General features: G+C 47.9%; 1 protein-coding gene across 5 annotated transcripts in view; it reads right to left on the bottom strand.

The window, feature by feature from the left end:
* CDK5RAP2 (CDK5 regulatory subunit associated protein 2) overlaps positions 1 to 25,168 on the bottom strand; it is a 176,351-nt gene that overhangs the window by 19,852 nt on the left and 131,331 nt on the right. For 3 of the 5 annotated variants that reach the window (XM_028107743.2, XM_028107740.2, XM_028107739.2), the window contains 6 exons: positions 24,501 to 24,733; positions 14,420 to 14,468; positions 11,593 to 11,768; positions 7,249 to 7,368; positions 3,030 to 3,146; positions 892 to 1,081 (listed from right to left, as the gene is read on the bottom strand). In XM_028107743.2, coding sequence (XP_027963544.2) covers positions 892 to 1,081; positions 3,030 to 3,146; positions 7,249 to 7,368; positions 11,593 to 11,768; positions 14,420 to 14,468; positions 24,501 to 24,733 — 885 coding nt within the window. The remainder of the gene's footprint in view (positions 1 to 891; positions 1,082 to 3,029; positions 3,147 to 7,248; positions 7,369 to 11,592; positions 11,769 to 14,419; positions 14,469 to 24,500; positions 24,734 to 25,168) is intronic. The other 2 variants (XM_028107742.2, XM_028107741.2) reach the window with 2 other exon arrangements.

Below are 25,168 nucleotides of genomic sequence, written 5' to 3' on the forward strand. Positions count from 1 at the left end.
GAAAGGCCACACGGCCACAGGGAGGAGACGTCAATTCGGACAGGGCCCAGCCCTGTGCGGGCACTACCTACCCCGTGCGGTCCTCTGGGCCACCCGACGGGTGCGCGCCATCTGCCCCTGAGCCCACGGACACCAGGAAGCCGAGCTTACAAGGTTCCAGCTTAGCCAGGGGTGGAGAGTGCGGGAGGGGGCTAAGACGAGGATCTTGCTTCGTCAGCGCCCCGCCCTGGGCGAGCGAGGGTGACGTCGGTAACTCTGCAAGAGCGGGGCACTCACAAGCAAGCGCCGAGGAGCAACGGGAAACGCGTGGGACGGGACAGGGCGAGGGCAAACTGCAGCAGGGGCCCTCGGCACGGGCCCTCCAATGTCTAGGTGGGCCTCCCGCCCTCAGCGCAGAACCTCCCCGCGGCCTCCCCAGGCAGCGAAAGCCGAGTCCCTCTCACGGCTGCGAGGGCCTGCGGGACTGGGCATCCAGGCATCTCTCTGCCCCCCTTCCCTCCAGGTGCACTAGCCTCCCTGCTCTGCACTGCACAGGACAAGGACACCCCACCCCAGGGCCCCCACCCTTTCTGCAGCAAATGAGCTCCCCCCCACCTCCTGCAATCTGCAGAGCTCAGGCCCCTTCACCGCCTTCAGGGTGCAGCTCAAATGCCATTTTTTCCAGAGAGGCCTTCCCTGACCTCCCCTGGACAAGAAACCAGCGCTCTGCCGCCCAGGCCCCAGCCTCCTCCCTTAGACGATTCTGCTCCACATGCTGGATTCCCGCCTGACATCACATGCCCCAGCACTTGCTGGCCTCCCCGGCGCTTGGGCAGGGAGGGGCCAGCGCGCCCCGCTCTGGGACTGGTTGCCTGGCACGGCCAGCGGGGCCGGGGGGTCTCTGAGCCCTACCCGCTCAGCTCACTGCGGCTGCGGCACACCTCCTGGAGCAGCTGCTGGTTGCGCCCCTCCTGCTCGCAGACCTCTCTCCGCAGCCTCTCATTTTCCCCCTTCACACGGGCATACTCTCGCTGAAGGAGCTCCAGGTTCGCAGCCTTCCTGGAGAGGGACTCTCGTAACTTTTCATTCTCCTTCTGTTTATCTGCAAACACAAAAAAGCACCACTGAGAAGAGACACCATTTGTTTTTTTCCAACCTTATTACACAAATACAGCACTTCAGCTCGAGCACTCCAGGAATACAAAGCAGAATGAGATTTAATCTGGCATTTATGATTTTGGCATTCCAATTATCTTATGCATTTTGGGCAGATAAATCTGTCAACATCAAGGCTACAGATTAAACGTCACTGGGATGAAATGGGCCTGTTTAATTTTCTATACAATAATGGGCCGTGCAAACCTAGTTACTTTGCCTTCGCAGAGCAAACAGTGGGTATAAATTATAGACAGAGGCAAGAAACAGCCCCAAACTCTGGCAATGGGTGTGAGGGAAGTCTGCAAGCCCCCCAGTAAGGAGGCCAGCAGGGCTGGGCCCATCCACTCCTCAGGCCAGGACGACAGCACCTCTCCTGAGGAATAAAATACGCTCAGGGTCTGGAGATAGGCAGTTAGGAGCGTGACCTGGGGCCAGAGAGGCGTGTTCAAGTGCACTTTGCTGCCCACTGGTGCCAAAACCTCAACGGAGTTTCTTGACTTCTCTGTGCCTCAGTTCCCCCACATGCATCATTGTGAGGACGAACTGAGATAGTCCACGTAAAGGGCTTAGCACCAGGCTGCACGGGTGCTCTGAAGGGTCTAAGCACTCCCCAGGCCAGCTCTTCGCTGGGCCCCTGATGGTGGCTACCACGTCCGCAGCTCTGACTGCAGGCTTTACACTAAGACCTGCACAGGTATCATCTTATTTCTTCTTTGGAGCAAACCTCTGAGTAGGTATGCTTTTTCTCCCCATTTTCCAGATCGGAAACAAAGGATGGCAGAGGTGAAAACTTCCCCAAGGTCACAGAGCCAAACAGTGCCAGAGCCAAGATTGAGACCCAGCTTTTCTGAAACCACCTTTCACCATGGCATGATGATTTCTGAGCAAGCGTTCCCTTCCTCCCTCAGACTCCAGCCACACTATGCTCCCTACAATTCCTAACTAGTCTATACTCTCTCCGCCTCTAACACCTAGGCTTTTGTCTGCTCTCTTTCTTCTATTTAAAAAGGCCCTGGCTCTTCTGAACCTTAGGCACTGTGGCTAATCCCTACTCAGCCTGCTGGACTGAGCTCTTGAAGCCGAGCCTCTCCTGCGTCAAGACACCATCCCCAGGGTCCTATGCTCCCCGAGCCTACCTTTGTCCTGGCTGATCCTCACGCTGGCCTGCCATGGGTTCCCTGGCTGTCTCTCCCATCAGACCATGAGCCCCTCGAGGGAAGGGACCAGGACCCACTCATTTCTGTATCAGTCTATGCAGGCCCTGACACATTTGCTGAGTGAATGAATGATCTGCAAAAGCCTCAATTCTGTCTCTTAAGCCAAAAGCAGCATCAATATCCTCCAGGGAGAATGGGAGAAGCTGGCCCAACTCCTAGCTCTACAGACTTCCAGCTCCGGGACCACCGGCGGGTCAATTCCCTAGGCCTCAGGTTCTTATCTGTAAAACAGGACTAGTAATTCCTCCATCCAGAAACATTTTAAGTACTGAGAGATAACAAAGGTAAAAGCTCTTCTTCAGAGGCTAAGCTCCAAAAAGAAACAATTAAGAGAAGGGATCTTCCTAAGAAATACTGGAGAAACCTTCCTGATAAGAGGGAATCTCTGGGTGAGATTTTGGCAGTAATAGATTTCCAGCCTTTCTGTCTTCCACTGTAACCTGTGTACTTATTAGAGACGTTAGAGATGCCGTGCTGAGGGCTTCACAGGCTGTCACAACAGCCCCATGAGGTATTCCTATTTTATAGCTAAGAATACTGAGGTTCAGAGAGGTTAAGTGACCCGCCCAGAGTCACAGAGCCACAGAATTTGAACCTGGGTTGAACCAATGCGTTCTTTCCATGCCACAGAGGGCTGTGGGGGTCCAGCCTGCAGGTGGCTCCTTTAGTTCCTACCTCTGGATCCCTTGGCCAGCATCGTATTGAGAGCCTGGTTCTGCTTCCTCAGGAAACAGATCTCTGATGTCAGAGAATTATGCAGCTCTGATCCATAAGGAAAAGCATTTGTAGAACCTATAAAAACACACATAAATAGTGATTTATGGTCACCAGATCAGTAGGGATGGAACTTTCTAGAAAACAGTTTTAAACAACGAGGAGACACAACATTCAATGGAAATCGCTCCTGTGAACGAGATGAGGTATCACCAGAGCCCAAAGGGAAATGAGTGAGCATGAAAGAGGTGGCAAGAGCCCCTCCCCGCCCATTCTTTCCTCCTGAGGGTGAACAGAGGTGAACAGGTTCATTTCTGCGCTCCCCTGCAGATGGTATCTCTACCACGCCTACTCCGAGCTGAAACCTGGAGCCATCCTCAACACTGCCCAACCAGGCAATCGTGACTGCTGGTTCTTCCTCCCAAATGCCTCAGACACTGACTCACTCTTTTTCTGTCCCTGTAGTTCAGACCTCATCAGTGCACCCTGATCTTGCCTCCCTGCTACTCGACCCCTGGGGCTACACACAGTCCGCTCATGATATTCTCTGCTCAGAAACACTAGACGGCCAGCCCTTCACCGTACAGACAGACAATCGAACAAACCAAACACAAGGCCCGAACTTCAGGTCTCCATGACTTCACTCCAATCTCATGCACACCCCCCTCCCTCTCCACCCTCTACTCTAGTGTCCTCGAATGCAGCCAGACAGGGCTATGCCTGTGCCCCACATGTTGTGCGGTCACACATCTCCCTGACTTTGTACAGTAAGGTCTTTATTCCCTGTGCCTAGAATGCCCAGCTCCTTCACCTGTCAAAACCAAACTCGTCTTTCAACTCTTAGCTCAAGTTCACTGTCTAGTCTAAGTGTTTACTAAAAAGATCAGGGGCTGAAGCCAGACAGACTGGGTTTGAGATTATTTACAAACTCTGATCAGTTTAGCCCAGGCTGTGGTCTATCTCCTAAAATCCTACCCCTTCCTCTGGCCAGACAGCTGCCCGGACACTCCACCTCAGCTTTCTATGCCTGCACCATAGATGACGTCCAAAGCACAGGAACATGCTACCCTCGGGAAAGCCTGGGGCTTTCTACATGGGGCAGGCAGATGCTTCCCTCCCTGCCTTCCTTACTACACCGAAGAGCCAGACACTGCTTTCCCAGACTCTTGTATAGCTAGAACATGGCCAGCTGCCCCTTCCAGTCAATGAGACCTGATGGGAAGCCTGCTGGAGGCTTCTGGGAAAGATTTCTCACCCGGATGAAAGGAGAAGGACACGGAGGAGCCCCATCATCTTCGTTCCCATGCTGTGGACACTGTCTTGAGAGGATGTGATGCTTACAATTACCACGGTCATCATGGAGACTGACCCCAAGCCCTGCTACCCTATCACCGAGCCAGTAAACCTGCCTTGGAACCGCCTGCGTCTGGATATCTTGTTATGTAAGAAAACATAAATCCCCATTGTTTACACCAGTTTTTACTCGTATTCTGTTCTCTGCAGCTGAAAGCATCCTGGTACGCAATTGATTACCGGTAATAATCAAACTCCCCGTAAGGACGGTGGGACATCAGGCCTCCCAGAAGCCAACGCTGCACACTCTCTCCGCTCTACAGCACCACCTTTCCTCATGTTAATGATTCACAAATCACAGCGCCGTGTAATTTTTCACTGACATGTGTTTCTCCCCGCCAATCTCCTCTAGTCTCCCCTATGAACTCTGGTGTCGTCTCAAAGACACCTGGGTCTGAATCATGGCTCCGGCTTCTTAATAGCTGTATGACCTCAGGCTCGCCGCGTCACTTCCCTAAGTCTCCACTAGCCCAATAAAAATGATCCATGTTGTTATTATTACTGCTATTATCATTTGTATTAATATCATAACTGGTGGTGGGCTAGAGCCAAAAACAGGACCAAAGCGCCATCTGGGTGAACAGGAACAATGCTACAGAAGTCGGCTCTGACCACAGCTGGGATGGCCACTTCTCAGAGGCAGAGTCAGCCCCGAGGACAGAGCATGATAGAGCCTCAGCTGGCGGGATCTCGTCTGAAGGCCGACACAACCCGCTCCTCTACCTGATGACAAGTTAACACACAAGGTGACAGTTTTTAACAATATCCTGCCTCCACATCACAAGGAGCCATGCCTTTTTCAGACCTGCTCCCAAGATGAACACCTCACAGCAGGGGGGAGGCGGGGCCACTTTTATTCCTTTGTCTTTCTAGAGATTGTGACAACATGGTGAGAACAGCATGTCTTTCCACCAGTGTAAATACTTTATGAATGCCTTTTTGTAAACCTTCCCATGGGAGTGAATTACTCTCCAGAGCAATTACCAGCTCCATTGTAGCTGGTGGGCCACTGGAGCCCCCAAATAATTCTATAATTGGATTTGCCAGGAAAAATGTAAAACAAATGAATCTAATTCAGGCATTACCACGAGTGAACGCGAAGGGCCCAGGCATGTATTTCTTCCCTGGGTTTGATATGACTAATAACTCAGGTTAATCAATTTCCCTGGGGGTGAGAGAGAGGGAGGAAGCAGGATGGGGAAAGGGGGTGGGGGGAGAGGGAGGGGGAGAGGGGGAGAGAGAGAGAGAGAGAGAGAGAGAGAGAGAGAGAGAGAGAGAGGGAGGGAGGCGTGCATCCACTCTTGTTTACCTCACCGACTGCAGCACATCAGCACATACAGCGCTTTGGAAAGATCTTTCTAGGCAGAGGGTTATGCTGGACTAGATAGGAATGAGAACTGGACCAGGGGTGCAAGGACTCAAGTGCTGCCGCCACTGAGTATATCTTTCTAGAACTCAGTTATTTTGTCTCTAAAAAAGGTTTGCGTCCCCACTTGTTGCAGAGCTTTGCAACATTAAACTAATAGTTATAAAAAATAAAAGAGTAAAATAACATGATAATGACAAAGAAAACAACCACTTACTGAGTGAGGCATGGAGCAAGGCCCTATTCAGAGAATTGCCTCACTGAATCTCACTATTGGCTCTGTTTTATAAAATAATGAAGTCTGGGAGAGGCGGGGTGACTTGTCCAAAAGTCCCAAAGCTAATAAACAGAAGAGCAGGGGTCCACACCCAGCTCAGTGCAACGCCCTAACAAACTCGGGCTTCCCCTGGGGCACAAAGCTGCTCTCAAGACACATTCTTTGAGGGGCGCCTGGGTGGCTCAGGTGGTTAAGCGACTGCCTTCAGCTCAGGTTAAGGTCATGATCCTGGAGTCCCGGGATCGAGTCCCACATCGGGCTCCCTGCTCAGCAGGGAGTCTGCTTCTCCCTCTGACCCTCCCCTCTCTCATGCGCTCTCTCTCTCTCTCTCTCAAATAAATAAATAAAATCTTTTTTAAAAAAAAAAGACACATTCGTTGTGGAATGAAAACAATCTCTTTGGAGCAATAAGGAAAGATGTCCAAAATATATTGTTCAACGAAAAAACGGACAGAACGGCAGATATAAAGTATTCTAGCTTTTGGGTGAGGGAGAGAATAAGCACATATATTTGTATCTGCATTGAAAAAGCACTGTAGGGTGTGGAAAACAACTAACAAAGGTGGGAGGAGAGAAGGGAGAGCAAGATGAATGGGTACAGAACGGAGATAGTAAGCTTTGCACCATGTGAATGTCTTCCCTATGAGAAAAATACATATTCCATTCAGACCTAACTGTTTTCATGCAGGGGAACTGGCAACCTTGTCGCCGGCCTCTGAGACTCACCAAACTGCTCACATGCTAATACGTTTAAGATCCATTACTGACAAAAAGATGAAATACCACTCTGTTTTATTTTAAAATACCTCTCTATTTCTTCCCAGTGACCAAAGTCAGAGGAGGAGCCAGCCACAATCCAGGGTGCAGAGGCCAGCAGACTCCTTCAGTGCCAGGGACTGTGGGGGCCACTCTGCTCCAGTAAGCTCACTTAACGCTCATCACCACAGGATAAAACGGGGACGATTATCCCCACTTTATAAATAAGTTACTGTAACTGACCGTCAGCAGTGTTAAGGGAGGTCACTGTGGAGGTGAGCGGCAAGGTCAGGATCCGGGCTGAAACCTCTCTGGCCACCAGTGAGTGTGAAGCTCACCCCGACCCAGGGCATGCTGATCCAGGCAAATGAGCCCCAGATGAAGCCCTCGCAGGCATCCAAGTGGCCTCTGGGGCGACTCTCCCTTACCTGGATCGAGTTCAGACCCTTGCCGTTCCAGCTGTCCCCGAAGGCTCTCATTTGTCTTAATAGATTCTTCTAAACGTCTCCTCAAACTTCGGATCTCTTGTATATGTTCCATTACTAAGTCTACAGGAGGGAGAGTTATTTTTAATTTAAAGTCTGAAGCCCCCACCAAATTGAATAATTTACAGATTATGCAAGGATCTTAAAATTCCAAGTCGTGCTGGATGTGTTCAGATGGTCGGTAACTGGCAACGCATCCTGGGCTTGGTGAGGCTGAGCGACGGCCCACAGCCCACTGACACAGTTCTGTAATGGTTCTCTGCAGCCCTCCATGGGCAGGGTGTTCTACATCACATGGAAAAATTATATTCCATACAATTTTAATGCTAACTCTAATGCAGCCGCTTATTCTTCTAAATATCAAATATTAACTTAAAATCGTCCTTATGGTGAAACTAACAGATCACTTTCAAGTCCGCTTGAATTGCCCGAGAGTGGATTAAACCACTTTCATAATGAATCCAGATATTTCTTTGAAAGGAATATGTTTATCCATTTATCATGTACTCATTTAAGACTTAAAAACAGAGCAAAACAGTAATCCCAGCGCTAGTGAAAATGGTAAGAAGGGTGTACTCTCCAGAGCACATCCTGTTCATGTGAATATAAATGTGCATGACTTTTGGGATCTATTTTTATCATCAGCCTTAGAAAGGTTCTTTTCCAATGTCTTTCCTCAAATAATTCTACTTCTAGGAATCTACTCAAAGAGATCACCAGAGATGCTGACAACCAACCATTGGCCAGAATGCATGAAAATGTTCATCTGAAGCACTATTACAGAATGGTAAAAACTGAACATAACTCAAATTATTAAATAAACTGTATTACATTACATTACTGTGATGCAGTATTCTACAGCTACTGAAATTGTATTATAAAGACCACATAATATCACAGAAAAATACAGACACAAAATGGATTATTCAGGATAATTATAACTCCATTTAAAAACCTGCAGGCGAGAAAGACACATAAATACAAAGTAAGAAAATCTACCCCTAGATATTAACAGCAGTTGCCTCTGGGTGGTAGATTTCAGGTTTTTCAAAACTTCCGTACTCTATTTCAATGTAACATTTAGTAATATATAAAAATTTAAATTTCCCAAATTTTCTACAATGAGCATGTCCTATTTTTTCAGCCACTGCCACATCTCACTTTAACAAAGAAAGAAGGAAGCACAGTTGTAATCTGGAGGTAGGTTTCTAGAATCAGTGTTTAAAGCATAACCACATCAAGTATCCAAAGGCAAAACTAATGTCTTTAATTCATCAATTACAGTACACTCAGTATGTCTTAGTAATGTTTGTTTTAAAACATTATACTAATGTTATGACCCAGTTTTAATTCCTCCAAAATGACTTTCATTTAAAAGTAGCACGTTACAGATCTTTTCCTAATTAAATAGTAATTCTGCCATGAATCTGAATGTTTATAAGACGACTTAATTCCCAGACCTTCAGCTATCTCCTATTAATGCCAGAAGTGTGGCAAGTCGTTTGGTGGGTTGCGGGAGGCCCCGGCGGCCGGCCCGGCGCTAGAGGACCCCGTCTGGAGCAAACTCCTGGCCACACCTGCTGTCCCTGCCCTGCCGCCCTGAGAATCTTCCAGCCGCTAGTCAGGACGGAGTGAGGCAGGAACTTATCTCTTCTGACTGCAGTCCTCCTTGCTGGTTTATAATAAGTTATATCACATGCTGCCAGCTCCTGGGGTAATAACACTTAGCAGTCATTGGTACACATCACCTCCTACTGAGTCTGGCCAGGAGCCGGACTCTTCAATAGGGCTTAAGGAAACATTCCCAGTCGAACTGGATGCCACTTATTAATTATGCAGCCCCAACCAAGGAGAAGGAAACACTACTAGACTCGTCTTTAGAAAATGGGAGAAAAATATCTGTCCCTCTTCTAATAAATATCCTTCTGACAAATGCTAACTCTTTAAAACCATAAATCCTGCAAGAAGCAACCAGCAAAAACTGTGTGTGTCTCTTTGGCCTAGTAGCTCCACTACAGAATCTAGGTTAAGAAAATGCGCCGAAATAAGGGGAAAGCTTCATGTTCAAAGATAATCCCTGCGGCAGTGTTCACAATTGTGAAATTTTAGAAATGACTTAAATGTTCAGCAAAAGAGGAACATAAGGAAAACTGCAGTTCAGCCATTCAACGGACTATTCTAAAGCCACTAAAAATGATGGTATGTAACAACATGTCAGAAAGCTTATGATAGAATGTCAAGCACAAAAAGGAAAAATACTAAATTATCTCTCTACTTAGAATATAAACATGACAAAAGGAAAAAAACCAGATGCAGAGACCAAAAGCCTGAAGAGAAACAAACCAAAAAAGCTAACAGTGGGCTTATTGGGATGGCTCCGGAGGGTATTGTCCCCCTTCAGGAAAGTGCCTGCTAATGCACTAGGAGGGCATGACAAGCCCAAGGTCATGGGTCCCCAGAATCACAAGACATAAGGAGATGCCTAAAAGGTTCTATATTGGAAATAAACCACGGCTGGGGAGGCAGACGTGGGAAGGTAGAAAAAAGAGGGGCTGGCAAGAGGAATCTGGAGCGAGGGGCCCATACCATAGCAGAAGGGTTTTAAAGAACAAGGGTCCCAAGTATTCCCATTAAATGATCTGGCTTGCTGCACTGTAACCCTCACCCCCTTGTAATTCCTCAAGCCCTCAATCAAGGGTGTTCCTCCCACAAAAACAGTCTCAGGGGTTCTTGGAAATGGACTGAGTTCCTTGCCAGGCTGAAATAGTGCAGAAGGAAGTGCAGCTAAAGACAGGGAAGCAACTCATGGGTCTGACCCAAATTAGGAGAAGGCAGATCAAAGAGCCAGAAATAATAAGTACCCCAGAGGAGCCTCAGGAGCCATCGTGGAGGACCAAGTCTCACCCGTACCTCTGTTACATATTAGGCCTCCATGTAAAGTTCAGCTGAAACAAAGCGGGGGAGGGTAGTTTGTTGCTAAAAAAGATTGTGAATTTTTGAAACCCACAGTTCTATGTGATCAGGTGTCAACAAAAAGCTTTTAGAAAGGAGGTGCCAGGGTCTGATTTGTGCTCTGGGTCCATTCTGGGTGCCCTGCAAACAACCACCAGAAGAAAGGAGAGACCAGAGGATGTTAGCCAAGGTCCAAAATCTATACCAGGGGTCAGAAAGCCACAGCTCCTGGGTCAAACCCACCCACCTGTTTTGGTAAATAAATTTTTACTGGAACAGAGCCACACTCGTTCATCTACATTTTGTCTCTGGCTGCTTTCTGCTACAACAACAGGACTGAGTAATTACAACAAAGACCATATGCTCCACAAAGCCCAAAATATTTACTATCTGCCCTTTCCTAGGAAAAATTTGCCAATCCCTGGTCTATACTATCCCTTGAACTTCTGAAATACATTGATTTATAAACTCTAATCCCTAATCCCTAATACCCCAACAGGAGGTAACCAAGACTGCAAATACCGAGAGATAAAGGAGAGCTCAGGGGCAGGTGGAGGCTTGGGAGGCTGATTCTGCCAACTGAGCCCATGGCCCACGGTCAGAGGCAGGATGAGGGGCTGACCCAGTGGACGAAGCGTCACACACTAAAGGGAAACACTGCAGATTGCTAGAATTACAAAATATCCCAACGGGGGTTCGGGTGGAGGGAGGGTAGTCAGGTATTCTGGGGCATCTGTACAATTCAAAGCAAGGGTCTTCAAAGTGACACAGCCTCAGGAAGGGTCTGAAAGGAACAACAGGAAATTAACCAGACTTAGAACGGACACATAACCTCGGTGCTTGCCAGCCTGGCTTCTGCCACTGTTAGGAGAGCAAGGAAGTGGCAGGTCACATAATATGTCATCATTTTTTTTTTAAGATTTTATTTATTTGGCAGAGAAAGACACAGCAAGAGAGGGAACACAAGCAGGGGGAGCGGGAGAGGGAGAAGCAGGCTTCCCGCCGAGCAGGGAGCCCGATGTGGGGCTCAATCCCAGGACCCTGGGATCATGACCTGAGCCAAAGGCAGATGCTTAACGACTAAGCCACCCAGGTGCCCCATAAGTCATCATTAAGAAATAAAAATGACTCTTCCCCAATCAGCAACACTTTCAACAACCACAGCCTTCCCCAGTGACAAATGATAGTCTGAGTGACCAGCCCTACCAGGATCTCCCTTCATCAGATGAATATTCAAATGTCACTACGCTCTGCTTACTCAGGCAAGACGGCAAATTACTGTTTAGACCAGGAAACCTTGGCTGTGTCTCAAATGCTTAGCAAAGCTTAGCTTACCTTGAGAGAAATGGTTCGCCAAGACCGAGGTCTTCCCAGTCTCGCTGTCTTGCTTCTGGTCTCTCGAGAGGACGGAAGACTTCTCGGACATTTCGCAGTCGGACAACACGTGAGATGCAGATGGCTCAGGAGATTCAGGGAGAATGTGTTGGTAGGTTACACTGTCTGCCTCCATCCTTCACCGTCAGGATTGAAAGAGAAACCGTTTCCCACACTAAGATCCCAAGCCAGGACCAGGACTTGGGATCACTTAAGATTACTAGGCCCTTTGTAATTTCCCCGTATTTGCAACTTTGTTTTGGAGCCCTTTTGCTTCCCTAGAGCATTTTATTAGCAAGGACACTCTAAAAACAAAAAGTGCTCAGTGGGCTTGAGTCTGGAGCCAATGACGAAGGGGGAGCCACTGTCTGACTTATGGGGAAGGGCCCTCTGAGAGAGCATGCATCAACAGCGGCTGCTTAGCCGGAGCCCCCTCTGTACCAGGCATGTTAGATGTACCATCTTACTGGGTCCCCACAGAGACCCCCTGAGGTAGAGATGACTATCCTCCTTTAGACTTGGGGAGCCTGAGGCACAACACAAGCTTGCCCGCGGTCTCACAGCTTATATGTGGCAGAGCTCACGCTTGAACCCAGGTCTGTCTGGCTCTGGGACCCCAGGAGAATGTAGGAGGCCAACCCAAACCCATGAAGTGGCCTTATGGGTTTAAAAATCTCGAAACCCTCATGGCCCCCAAGTAGGTCCCAATGCCACCATTCTGGCAATCATCTGGTTATTAACCTGTATTTCCCAAGAGCCACCTGAGCCATGAGGAAAAACACCCTGAACTCAGTGAGAGAAGCCCACATGAATCTCCATTATAGATAAGCTCCTTAATTTAAGCTCTTTTTTTCTCCCACTTTTTCCTATTACTTCTTGTCTCATTATTCATGAACTCAGACAAGAGCAAAGGACTCTGAAGCTGCAACGCATTCATTAACAGGTAAACACCAGATGCAACTTCACTCAGACAGCGTGACGGATGCACGGGCTTGCCGCTGCCTTGCCAAAGTGCCGAATGGGCCAAGGGCACCCATTTAATTAGCTTAGGAGTGACCCGTGTGAGTGCTAAGCCTACAGCGGAAAAAGGCAGAACAGAAGGAAAAGAACCAGCCTGTCAGAGATGGGAAGGGTGACACATGGCTGAGGAGGGCTGAAAGAGGCCTCCCTGCCTCCAAGCCACCCCGGTCGTCTTTCACAACAGCAAATCTGATTTTGTCCAGCCTCAGCTTCTCCTCCTTCAAAGACTCCCCTCTTCCTGTAGCAGAAAAGCTGAGGACCAGCCCCACGGTGGCCCCGCGTGCCTCTCCAGCCTAGACCCTCGAGTTCCCTGCACCAGCTCGCACAGGCCATGTCTCCCTTGCCTCGTGCGCAGACACTCTCCGACAATCCCTGCCCCGGGCCCCTCATCCTTTAGGTCTCCGTTAAGACTGTCTCCACTCTGGGAGGCCTTGCTTGCCCTCTCCACAGCCTGCCACTGGGATGTGATCCGTTATTGGAAGGATGGAAGCAGAGGGCTGAACTGGGAGGGACCTGCAAAAACACTGCAGTGGGAAAGGAGCATTTCTTCTGAATGTTACAGACGTTCTGATGGAAACATCCTCCGGCGAGCTGTGATGCGTCCCCACCTGCTCACTCTAATGATGCTGTGGCCTTCGTGATGCCAAGAAAGTCTAAAATTCTGGTCTCTGTTTCTTTATTTTACCCCCAGAAGCCCAAAGGGTCACTGCTCCAAAGAGGAGGGACATACCCATAGCACTCACAACAGTCAGAACCTTTAACAAGGAAACAGAAGGGGGCGAGACCCTGACATTTCCTGTGGGCCATCGAGGCAAACTAAGAAAGTATACAACACATTTATTCCATGAACATTTTTTAAATTCCAACTACATGCCAGATAGCTGGGGCTGGAGCAGGTGTAGAGATATTCAAGACACAGTCTTTGTCCTCAAAAGGCAATATGCAACAATAATAAGAGCCCAGGAGTCCGACAGATTCAAGTTCAAATCCCAGCTCTGCCTCTTAATGGCAAGCATGCAACTCCGACCCTCTGGTTCCTCATCCTAAAATGGGAACAATAGTGCTTGCCTGGTAGGGTCAGAAAGAATGAACGTGAATGCCTAGGGCAGCAGCTGACACACACCAATACCCCGTTCATGCTAGCCCCTTTCCTCTTTCGAGCAATTCTGGGAGCTGAAAGATAAATGCAGGGTGAACTACAACGCCATGTGCTAAGTGCTGTAATGTGACGACGTGCCAAGTGCTACGGGAAGAGTAACTGATCCTGGGATGCAGAAGAGAGATGGGGAGAGCGGAGAGCCAGGTTCACTGCCACATAAACGGACTCTGAAGAAGGATTTCCAAACTACAAGAGGAAGGAGTCGAGCGTACAGCCTGTGTCCAGGCACAGGCCGCAGAACAATAAAAAGTCAATGATGGAAGCCTGGGAACATGAGAGAAAGGAAGATGGGTCAGACTGAGAAGGGCCTCAAAGGTCAGGCTAAGGCATCTGAAATCGATCCTGCGGGTACCCAGGAGCCAAGAGAAGGAACGTGTCGTCCTCGTCAAAGCACCCGACAGACAGATGCCAGGAATGGCCCAGAACAACTGAATGAAGAAGGCTGCAGGGCACACAGCGTAAACGCCTGGTTGTACGTGGCCACTGTCAGTTTCATAGGTGTTTGTGTTTTACCCACAAGAAGTGGGAAACTAAGTGAACAGGAGGGAGCCAGTGGACCCAGCGGACAACCCGACCGTACAGTGTTCTTCCCCAGTGCCACACACTCACCTCTCCATCACTTTGTTCTGGGGGCTCACGTCCACTTCAACTGATTTTCCTGGAAGCAGAAAGAACATCAAGAAGAAGGAAGACATTAAAAATAAATAAATGATAAAACAAGTGTTCCCTAATAATTTCTTGCTTATACACTTGCAGAGGCCCCGTTCCATTTGTTTAAATACTCTTTGTAACAATCCTGGATATTTAAAATAGGATTACCAAGACCACACTCAGACTAGAGGCTCCTCCTTCATCACCGCTCTGGCACAGTTCTAGGAGGGAGGTGACAGCCCTGAATCTAAAAACCAATCACCAAGGTGCTGCTGGGTGCAGGTTCTTTTCCCTTCTCTAAAAACTCTGACACTAACAGAATATATGTTCATTACAGGAAACGGGTAACAGAAACAAGAAAAAGAGCGTCACTCTCCTCCAGGTGCCCCCACTCCGGACATGTTACGGATTTCCTTCCATTCTTTCTTCCATGCGTTTTGGCATGGGTGACACTGTACTGGCCTCATCTTCTCCCTCCATATTTTATTGTAAGCGTTTTTCTTACTGAATTTGCCTTGGAAACCTAATTTTTAATGACTGCATTAATATTCCACTGCAGGCATGCATGTACCAGAGTTTCTGCCAGTCCCCTATTTGACATGTAGGTCATCTCCAATTTTTCACTTTTATAAATAAATGAAATAAACATCTTTGTACATACAGCGTTATCTGCATTTAAATGATCTCCTTAGGAAAGACTCTCAGAAGTGGGATTAGCAGGGAGAGGAGTGTATGAGTGCAGCTGAATAAGCCAGGGCCTGTGGCAGGGGAGTGACGACAAAAATGGCAAAAGAAAACAAAATAAAGCTCAGAACGTAAGTGGGCAAAAGGGGCGCCGCTCTCCCCTGCCTGGCGGCCTCTGCTGTTTGAAAGGCGACACAGGAGCCCAGTCTTCACAGAGACTAACAACTTCATGTTAAAAATACTTCAGAACTCTGGAAACTGCAGACTGGGATGAGCTCTTTGAAGAAGCTAACGCGTGGCTAAAGAAAAAAACAAAACCTTCTAGAGCTGCACTTGAAAAATGAGACTATAATTAAACTGCACCCACACATTCCCTTTTCAAAACTACTCCTAAAAGGGAACATTCTCGAACACCACAGCACAGAGGAAAAGAGCACCGGAGACTCACGCGTTTGCCTTGTGCCTCGGGGCCCCCACCGGCCTGCTCCCCGGGGCCAGCGGGTGTTGCTATCAGGGCTCCCCCAACACCCCAGCAGGACAACCGTGGGCATGGAGAGCCAGTGTGACACTCCCAGGCCTTGAACGTCACCTGCCGCTGCAGGGCGCTGGCAGGCACCGGGAAGGAGTCACACGGGTCCCCCGATATCAGGTGCCAGGCCCCAAAGGACGACACCCTGACACCAACGATGTCCTCTGGCCTCACATCGATCACACTGGCACGGTGTCAGGATCTCCATCTTGCGGTGAAGTGGAAATCCAAGACGTCTGACGTGTCCCCTCTCCTCCTCCGACATCCCATCACCTATTTCACTATATGCTCCAGCGAAGCAAGGGATTTGGAGACACTCCAGAGCTAGCTCGACCACAAATCTAGGTCTTGATCCTCTTGGTTACATCCTGACCAAAAATGCAGTGACGTTTTGGTTCCCCAGAAGGTAGGGAGAGGGTGACAGGCCTCTACCACAGTGGACAGGCTCCACCTCTCTGTCCTCTGCACTCCTCGTCAAGAGGGGAAATTGCCATCTGCCTGGGTCAATTTCCAAGACGCTGACTGGAAGTCCCAGGCCGCAAGACCACCGTGAATGGGCAGAGACAACTGTTGTTCGAAGAACAGCCCAGCACTTTCCATCTTGCACCTGCACAGGGCTGCTCCCTGACATTCAGCTGATACGCAGACCCTGAGGATGGGCCATCTGCCCAGCCCAGCCCTCCCACAGGCTTAGGAGTCTACACGTTCTAGCCAAGCACACAGTAGCATCATCTCCTGCCTCACCATACCAGCCTGCTTCAGGAACACAGATGCACACCTCAGCAACTTCACTGGGTAGGGGACCACTGGTCTGGGGCACGCTTTAAGTACCCTGGGACTCCTGACCATAAATTCGTCTTATAACTATCACAAAAACCTCTCTTCAATTCCTAACAAAATCCATGCCCAGAGAAGGAAATGCCCTGAGGCCATCCAAAGCCCGGGTTTCCCAGTCTTCAAATAGGACATCCTGTGAGGAGTCTGTAATGCCTCCACAACAATTATATTCTGCCCAATCCCCGGCCACGACAGAATTCTTTAAAGCCAAATGACAAATTGTTAGTGTGGGACTCATAGGGCCATCATGACAAGCGATGCATTGAATTCCGTGGTGGAAACTGCCTTCGCACAAGTGACACGGTACCATCTGTCAGGCTATTCCTAAAGCTTAGGAAGCATGTCATGAAGGCACTGCTCCCATCTTTCAGGCAAATCTTACCGCTACACCAAAACGCTGTGTAGTAGGTGGCAGTGGGCGGGGGGGGGGGGGGGGGCCTTCATCTTTTCAAACAAAAAGACATCTAATTACCCAATCCATACTGGAACAAGCAAGAGAACTATCATGCAGGACAGTCTTATAACTGGCCGGCCCGCCCTCCTCCCTGCACTGATCCATCCTGGACACTGCCTCTGTTTGAAAAAGCCTCTTGTGAAACAGTACCCCATCATTCCAAATCCACCAGCCGTATAGAATCCAGTTCAAATATCACAGCCTGGCATCTCCTACATGACCCAAATGTTCCTTCCTTTGCATCCACTAGTAATTTGTAGAACCTATTTACAGAGTTCCTCCCAGGCGCCTGTGCCCGACACTGAGGGTACACAGACGAACGAGGAGCCATCCTACCCTCAGTGAGTTCACAGCTGCAGGGGGACGAGGGACCCAAAAGATGATTACACTACAGGGCTGTGACAAGGAGTGGCCCGGGATACCGTGGGAGGGCCTGCAGAGGAAACGAACATGAGCCAGCCTGGACCATCGGGGACAATTTAGAGGAGGTAACCAGGGACACACTTTGAGGCAGTGAAGAACTGCTGTATAAAGATAAGAAGAAGCTAAGGGCCATGTATGTAGAGGGCAGATTCCAGGGATACTTAGGGAAGATCTTCCATTTTCTCTGATCGCCTGCCTACCATGCTAATTATACCCCGCATGCCCCATTACCACTCCTGAAATACCCTTCCCCAACAACTTCCAATATGGAAGGTTGAGCTCCAATACCCTTTCCTCCTGGAAGCCTTCCCTTCAGAACTCAGGGGCGCCTCCCTCCCAGCCCCCACTATGAGGGTCAGACAGAGTCAGAGGACACCGAATCAAAGGGCACCCAAGAGTAAGATCCAAACCGCACAAAACTATCAGTACTGTCATTCAAATCCTGACCAGACACTACAAGGACGGCCCCAGCTTAATTTGGGAGCCAGAACAAAACAAGGCCCCCATCTTCCAGGAGTCTATACTCTGAAGAAATAAAATATGCCCACAAGAAATCATTGCTGTCACCTCCTGCGCTCCCAAGATTGGTTAGGCGGGACACCAGACACTTCAAATAATCTCATTTAATCCTCACAAATAACTGCAAGATAGGTACTATTCCCTCACAGAGGAAATCTGACTGTTAAGGGGGTAAGAGAAGCATAAAGATGTGATTTGAACTCAAGTCTGTCTTGCTCCAAAGGTTCGTTCTTTCCACCGGGCAGAGAGCGTCCATCACAAGGCCAGACGCAACTGTCACAGGCAAGGTACAACCAACCCAGAATAAAAAAATAGTTTTGCTTCCACTTGGGGTGAACAAAGAAAGCTTCCTAGAGGATGAGCAGAATTTCTAGAAGGGAAGAGAAAGCCCAGCCTTCTAGAAAAGGGACTGGTTTGAGCAAAGTCCCGGAAGTGGGGAAATGCAAGCAAGGCCTGCAGCACAGAAGTATTGACTGGGACGCCCAACTGGACAGGAGCGTGAGAAGCACGGCATCATGGCAGTCAGGAGGTTAGGCTGTGGAAGCAAACTGCCTGGGCTCAAATCCAGACTCTGCCACTCCTTGCTTGGGTGATCCCGAGCAAGTAAATTCACTTCTCTGTTCCTCGTTTATTCAATGAAAGTGATAAATAGCAGTTTCTCATAGGCTGAGAATAGGCCTAGCACAGAACGTGCAAACGAGGAAAGTCCAGCCTTCCTCACTGTTTCTCCATCGTCATCATCATCATCATCACCACCGTCATTCTTGCTGAGATGGTGGTGAGCTGGACAAGGCAGACCATAGAAGGCCTTGGAAGAAATGAATGGTGCAGGTTCATACCTGCAGGCAGAGGAGAGTCAAGAGAAAGCACCTCCGCAGCTGTCTTCTACCCTTGTGGCTAAACCCTGACACGTGTGGCGAGCTCACGGAGGAGAGGGACTACCTCACAACCTTCTCCGTACTTTCCCCAGTGCTGACTCAGAAATACCTGAGGACCACGTTGTCTTCCTGATTTATGCCACTGGCCTTGGGAGGCAACCATGAACAAGGACACTGTGGGACCGCAACACCAGCTCTCGGTCTACTTTGGGTCCCAACCCACTTCAAGAATCTGAAAGGTAGACCCCCCACCCCGGAAAAATCCACTCAGAAGATCCTGCAGGCTTCTGGATCCTAGTGAAATCCCTAGCCTGCCCCAGCTGTGGTCCTGACAAACAGTGAGAAACCACGCTATCACCCTACTTCTTGGTTCTACCAACTAAATATTATTAAAGGAAAGCAAGGATATGTACAAAGATTCCAACATGGTGTTCTTTTAGTAGCCCCAAACTGGAAACAACCTAAATGTCCACCTAATAGGGAATGATTAAGTAAATTATGGTACATTCATACAGAAGAATGCTCTGCGGCCACTAAAAGTTACAATGCAGCTTAACATTTATTATCTAAAACTGAACAAAGGGAAAGGCTGCAAACAGTTCTAGTTCCACAAAAAATACACATACATATAAAAAAGACCTGGAAGTATAAACTCCAGGGTGTTCATTTCTGCTGTATAAATAATGCAACTATAGGAGTATTTGCTTATCTGTTATTCCACAATAAACATGTACTGCTTTGTATTAAGAAAAAAAAAGACTATATTTAAAATTTTTAAGAACTCATGCTATGCAACCGCATCAAATATAAAACTATTTTACAACAGGCTCCTTTCGTAATTCAGAAGCCAGACCCCCTTAGATAGCATCCAAGACTCACCTCTGTTACATTTCATTCTCTAAGAATGGGAGGTGTCGTGAGGTACCTGAGACTTTTATGTCTTTTGTACAATAAAATAAAGTTCTATGTTTGTGTTGTCTGCGAAGCCTGAAATGCTTCTGCTTCCAGAACCCGCAGGAAACAAGAAGCGAGATCTCCTTGGGCTTGTCAAGGTAAATACTAAAAAATAAATCAAGGGGGGCGGTTGGATGAGTGAGGGAGGGCAGCTGGTGCCAGAGGAACTCTCTCTCTCTCAGTCTCCCACTTCCTCGGGCCCTGGTTGAGGGCCTGTAGGAAGAAGAGAGAGACAGAAAGAAAATGCCTCAGGCCGGGAAGATACAGCTCTATCTTGAGGACGCAGTTATTTCTCCAATATTAAAATGAAAACTAGCTTATTTACAAACCTTAGTCAGGAGAAAGTGGATTTCACAAAGCTGGGAAAAGTCAACTGCCCCTGTGTCCCTGGGCCTCAAGGTCCTGGGGGGCTGGTACTAGGACAACCGCTCTACAACAGGCCTGAGCTGCTGGGTTCTGTAGAAAACTTGGGAAACATTCTCTGGGCCCAGAAGCCCAAACTATCCCGTGTTCTATCTTGGAATTAAGTTGAACATAAGTGGACCCTCATGAGCCATCTGTTTTGTAATGTATGAAGACAAAAGAACTAAGGCCAAACCTTGGTTTCGCCCAGTCATAACTTTGGGCAACTGACTCTCCTCCGTAAGGCGAAGTTCCCCAAGTAAAACAGGTTGTTCTGAGGATAAGCCCCCGCCTCACAACAGGCAGAGATATTAGCAAGCACAGAGTACCTGTGAGCGATGCACTCAGCACTGAGTCAAGGCTTCGTGCTCGTTATTTAATTCTTACAGCTCACCAAGGAAAGCCTTTCATCTTGAGTGGAAGGAACATGACCTGACTAACGTTTTGAAAAGATCATGCTGACTACTGTGAGGGACACGGGGGAAAACGTGGACCCTCAGGGGAGGCAAGGACTGCAAAAACCCACGAGAGGAGACCGTGGCAAACCGGAACCGTGGCAGCAATGAGGCGGTGCAAGTTGGTCAGAGGTACAACACGCGTCGGTTGAAGGCAGAGCTTCAAAGGGGTGGCCAGTGGGTGGCAGGAGAATGGGTGGTGTCTTACTAGAAGCCTCCTTCTAAGGGAGGAAAGGATCTTCCCAGGAGAGAGGGGCTGACCACACCCAATTCTGCTGTCAAGGTGAGGGAGGTGCAGCCCAAAACTGGTGGCCGGGTTCAGTGAAGTGGCAGGTGTCAGGGCCTCGGGCACATGCCGTTTCTGCGGAGAGGCCGGGACGTCGGAAAGCCCAGTTCTAGGACGTTTGAGAAAGGGGGGCTGGAAAGTCATCCTAATGGATATAAAGGAGAGGGGCAAAAATAATGACTTTATAGAGGCCATTTAAATGGATAAAGTTTTAACTTTGGAACCACCTTCATATTTTTCATATTCAAAAAATAAAATTAAATCAGTAAAAATGGGAAGGGAAGCCTAACACTGAGCACAAAGAGAAATAAGTAAATCTAATTATATTTCAAATGAATAACATATCAACACTGTAGAAAGAATGAAACCAAAGAACTTTTCAATTTAATACCTGACCATATACCCTTAGCCTAAAAACTAAAAGAACCATGGGGCGCCTGGGTGGCTCAGTCGGTTAGGCATCCAACTCTTGATTTCGGCTCAGGTCATGATCCCTCCCGGGGTCCTGGGATCGAGCCCCACATCGGGCTCCCTGCTCAGTGGGGAGCATGCTTCTCCCTCTCCCTCTGCCTGCCGCTCCCCCTGCTTGTGCTCGCTCGCTTGCTCTGTCAAATAAGTAAATAAAATCTTAAAAAAAAAAAAAAAAAGAGCTACGAACAAGTCATGATCTTTTAGTAGGTCTGTCTCTCCAGTGGTACGGAGGGGGTGGTTCTGGACCTGTTTGTGTGTATTACAGAGAAGTAAGCACGGGAGCAGACACACGGACAGATGTGAGAGCCAGGGCCTTACGGCTGGAGATGGGAAACACCGTGGAAGCAGGAACAGCAAGAAGGGCTATAACGGGCTGGACTCACTACTGTGAGGTAACAATTTTTTTTAAATAAATTACACATATGTATGTATGCACGTGAGGTATATCCTGGTTCTGTCTGCTAAAGGGCCTAGACACAATGACACCCCAGGAGCAATTAAAACACCCAGCACCAAATCCTGGTTTTTAAATAGCACCCCCCTTTAAGATGAACCAGGGCTCCTTAGAGAAATGGCTGATTCAGGGGCAGGGACAGTATCAGTGAGGCTGGAACATCTTTTTTTATGCCAGAAAGTACAGAAGTGCTCCCAAAAAAGCTGGAGACCTGTCAAAAGGAATTGTGACTTGCCAAATCTCAAACAATTCGAGCATTAGTAGAATGACAGAATGAATACTAGTCCACTGAATGAAGTAAGAAGCTACAAGTCCACAATGTTAATAAATAAATAAATAAGCAACAAACATATAAACAAAAAGGGAAGATAAAGGGAGAGTTCATCCTTCTAGCAGATGCCATATATTAAAAAATGAAGAAGGAATGATGGTATGAGGAAAAAAAAAATCACCATGTTGCCACCATCACAGTGACAGCTGAGGCGAGGAACATCCAGGAAAACTCAGGTAAACGTCTGAAGAGGAGCCCAATATTTACAGGATTACAAAGTACCCTGCAGTGAGTACTTAAATATGACATAGGGAAACACTGTCATGTATAGCACACAAACTGCACACACATCACCTCACCCAAGTGATCAAAATTATTTTCACCAACAATGGGACAAACCGATGGTACGTGCCTCGTAAGCACGATACCACAAGAACACAATTACTTATGCAGCATTCTTGCCAAAACCACATAACTAATCTCATCGAATTTGTCTAATCCAATGCTCAAGAAACAACAGATAATCCCAAATTGAGGCATTGGCCTGAACTCTTCAAACTGGTCCACGTCATGAAAGACAAAGGGTGAAGGAAAAGGTTAAAGACAACCAAAGACAGAGGACAACTAAATGTAATGTGGGGAGTGGGTCCTGGATCGGAGTCAGGAATAACACTCATAAAAGACATTATTGAATCAATTAGTGAAATTTTAATACAGACTGTGTATGAGATAACGATACTAGGTCATGGATTTAATAATGGCACTGCAGCTATATAAAAGAATGTCCTCAGTGTGAGGGGCCACACACTTTGGCACTTCTAGGGGGAGGTGGGAAAGGGACATGATATCGCCAGTCCACCCCTGGAGGGATGATGATGATGATGATAATGTCAGGCTCCTGCGTAATAATAATAATAATAATAATAATAATAATGTTGGGTGCTGGGGGGGCATCTGGCTCAGTTGGTGCAGTGTGTGACTCTTGGTCTTAGGGTCGTATGTTCGAGCCCCATGTTGGGTGTAGAGATTACTCAAAAATAAAATCTTTAAAAAATAATAATAATAGGGGCGCCCGGGGGGGCTCAGTCGTTAGGCATCTGCCTTCGGCTCAGGTCATGACCCCAGGGTCCTGGGATCGAGCCCCGCATCGGGCTCCCTGCTCCGCGGGAAGCCTGCTTCTCCCTCCCCCACTCCCCCTGCTGGTGTTCCCTCTCTTGCTGTCTTTCTGTCAAAAAATAAATAAAATCTTTTTTAAAAAATGAAAATAATAATAATGTGTGTATATACAGATGGTCCCTGACTTAACAATGGTGTGATTTACAATTTTCTACTTTGGGATGGTGTGAAAAAGCAACAGGCATCCAGTAGAGACTGCACTTCAAATTTTGAATTTTGATCTCTTCCCAGGCTAGAGATAGGCGATACGACTGTCCCTCACGACTGTGGCAGCAGCAACAAGCCACGGCTCCCAGTCAGCCACCCCATCAAGAGGGTAAATAACTGATAGGACCATCCTGGGCCCACACGGCCATTCCGCTTCTCACTTTCGGTATACAGCCTTCAATGGAGGACATGAGATATTCAATCCTTTATTATATAAAATGGGCTTTGTGTTAGAGGATATCGCCCAACTGTAGGCTACTGTGAGCGTTCTGAGCACATTTATGGTAGGCTGGGCTAAGCTATGATGCTGGGTAGGTTAGGTGTGTTAAATGCATTTTTGACTTATGGTATTTTCAACTTTATGATGGGTCTATTGGGATATAACCCCATCATAAATCGAGGAAGATCTGAATACACAGAGAGAGAGAAAGAGAAAATGACAAAGCAAATATGGCAAAACTGATGAAGCTGGGCAAACAGTATAAAAGAACTCTTCGTCCTAGTCTCAAAAACACTGCAAATGATTTTTTATTTAAATGCAATAACATCTATTAAAGTACCTAGCACACAGCAACTGTTTAGCAAAGGTTCTCTTTCATCCTTCCTCTAACCACCTCCGACCCTTGAATATATTTTTTTACCCATAAACATCTGGGGTTTTTTGTTTGCTCCTTTTGTTGAGTGTTGCCAACATTTAAAACTCATGAGTTCTTACCCCCCACCCCAAAAAACCCGATTTCCATCTTCTCTGGAAAATTTAGAGCAGCCATGGGGCATGGGGCAGGTGCTGGGGCGGTGCCTCCCAGCCGGCTTCACTCCCGTGCCCCACCAGCCGGACCCCGGGTTTGGAACAGTGCAGGCCTCCCAAGCACCTGGAAGCCGTCACTGGAAGGAAGAACAGTCAGTGTGGCTCTGCTGTCACCTCATGACAGCAGGGCTAGGTACCGCTGAGGAGTCGGTTCCTCCCGGGCCCCTCCAAAAGAAGTCTTGGACCAATAAACGATGTGTCTTAAGACTCACGATCCCTTGCCCTACTTACCGTTGAGAAACAGCTTCTCCAATTTCTCGAGCAGCCCGGCACATTGATTCAGCTGCTCCTGGAAACCCTTGGCCACGTAGTGATCCATGTCGCTGGCCTGCAGCAACTGCTCGAATGCCTTAATCATGGCGTTCATATGTTGCCGGTAAACGACGCAGATGCCGTGGCTATCCTTAATCTGCTGTCTTTGAAGGGAGAGCTCCCTGGCCTGGGACTGAACTAATGATTCGTATCTGATAAAAGGCGGGGGGGGGGGGGGGGGAGAGAAAATGCTTGTACCATTTTAGAATTGAATTTTTGTGACCTTAACACTAATTGGAAAAATGACAGAGCACAATTTTGAAAAGCCTGCTGCTGTACAAGTATACATACTTCTAGAAAAATGGGAAGTCTGCAAGGTCACTCCTTCGATTTCAAAACAGCCAACAAATGCTGGAACAAAGGTTCTTCTGCAATATTTTTCACCTTATAAAGCCCCCAATTACAGTACAGACTGGCAAGAACTCAGGAGGACAATTGGTTTCCATACGCCCTTCAAAAATATTATTCTGAATTATAGAAACAAGTGCTCCAAGGGCCGGGGGACCTACCACAAATTCTCATGAAGAACAAAAAAGAAACTGTAACACAGGAACACAAAAACAGGACTCTCTCCTCTCGACTGAAAG

This window comes from Eumetopias jubatus, unplaced genomic scaffold, assembly GCF_037043125.1.
Source record: "Eumetopias jubatus isolate StellerSeaLion01/CBP00866 unplaced genomic scaffold, mEumJub1_p1.0 scaffold_15, whole genome shotgun sequence".
In the NCBI taxonomy this organism is placed as follows: domain Eukaryota; kingdom Metazoa; phylum Chordata; class Mammalia; order Carnivora; family Otariidae; genus Eumetopias; species Eumetopias jubatus.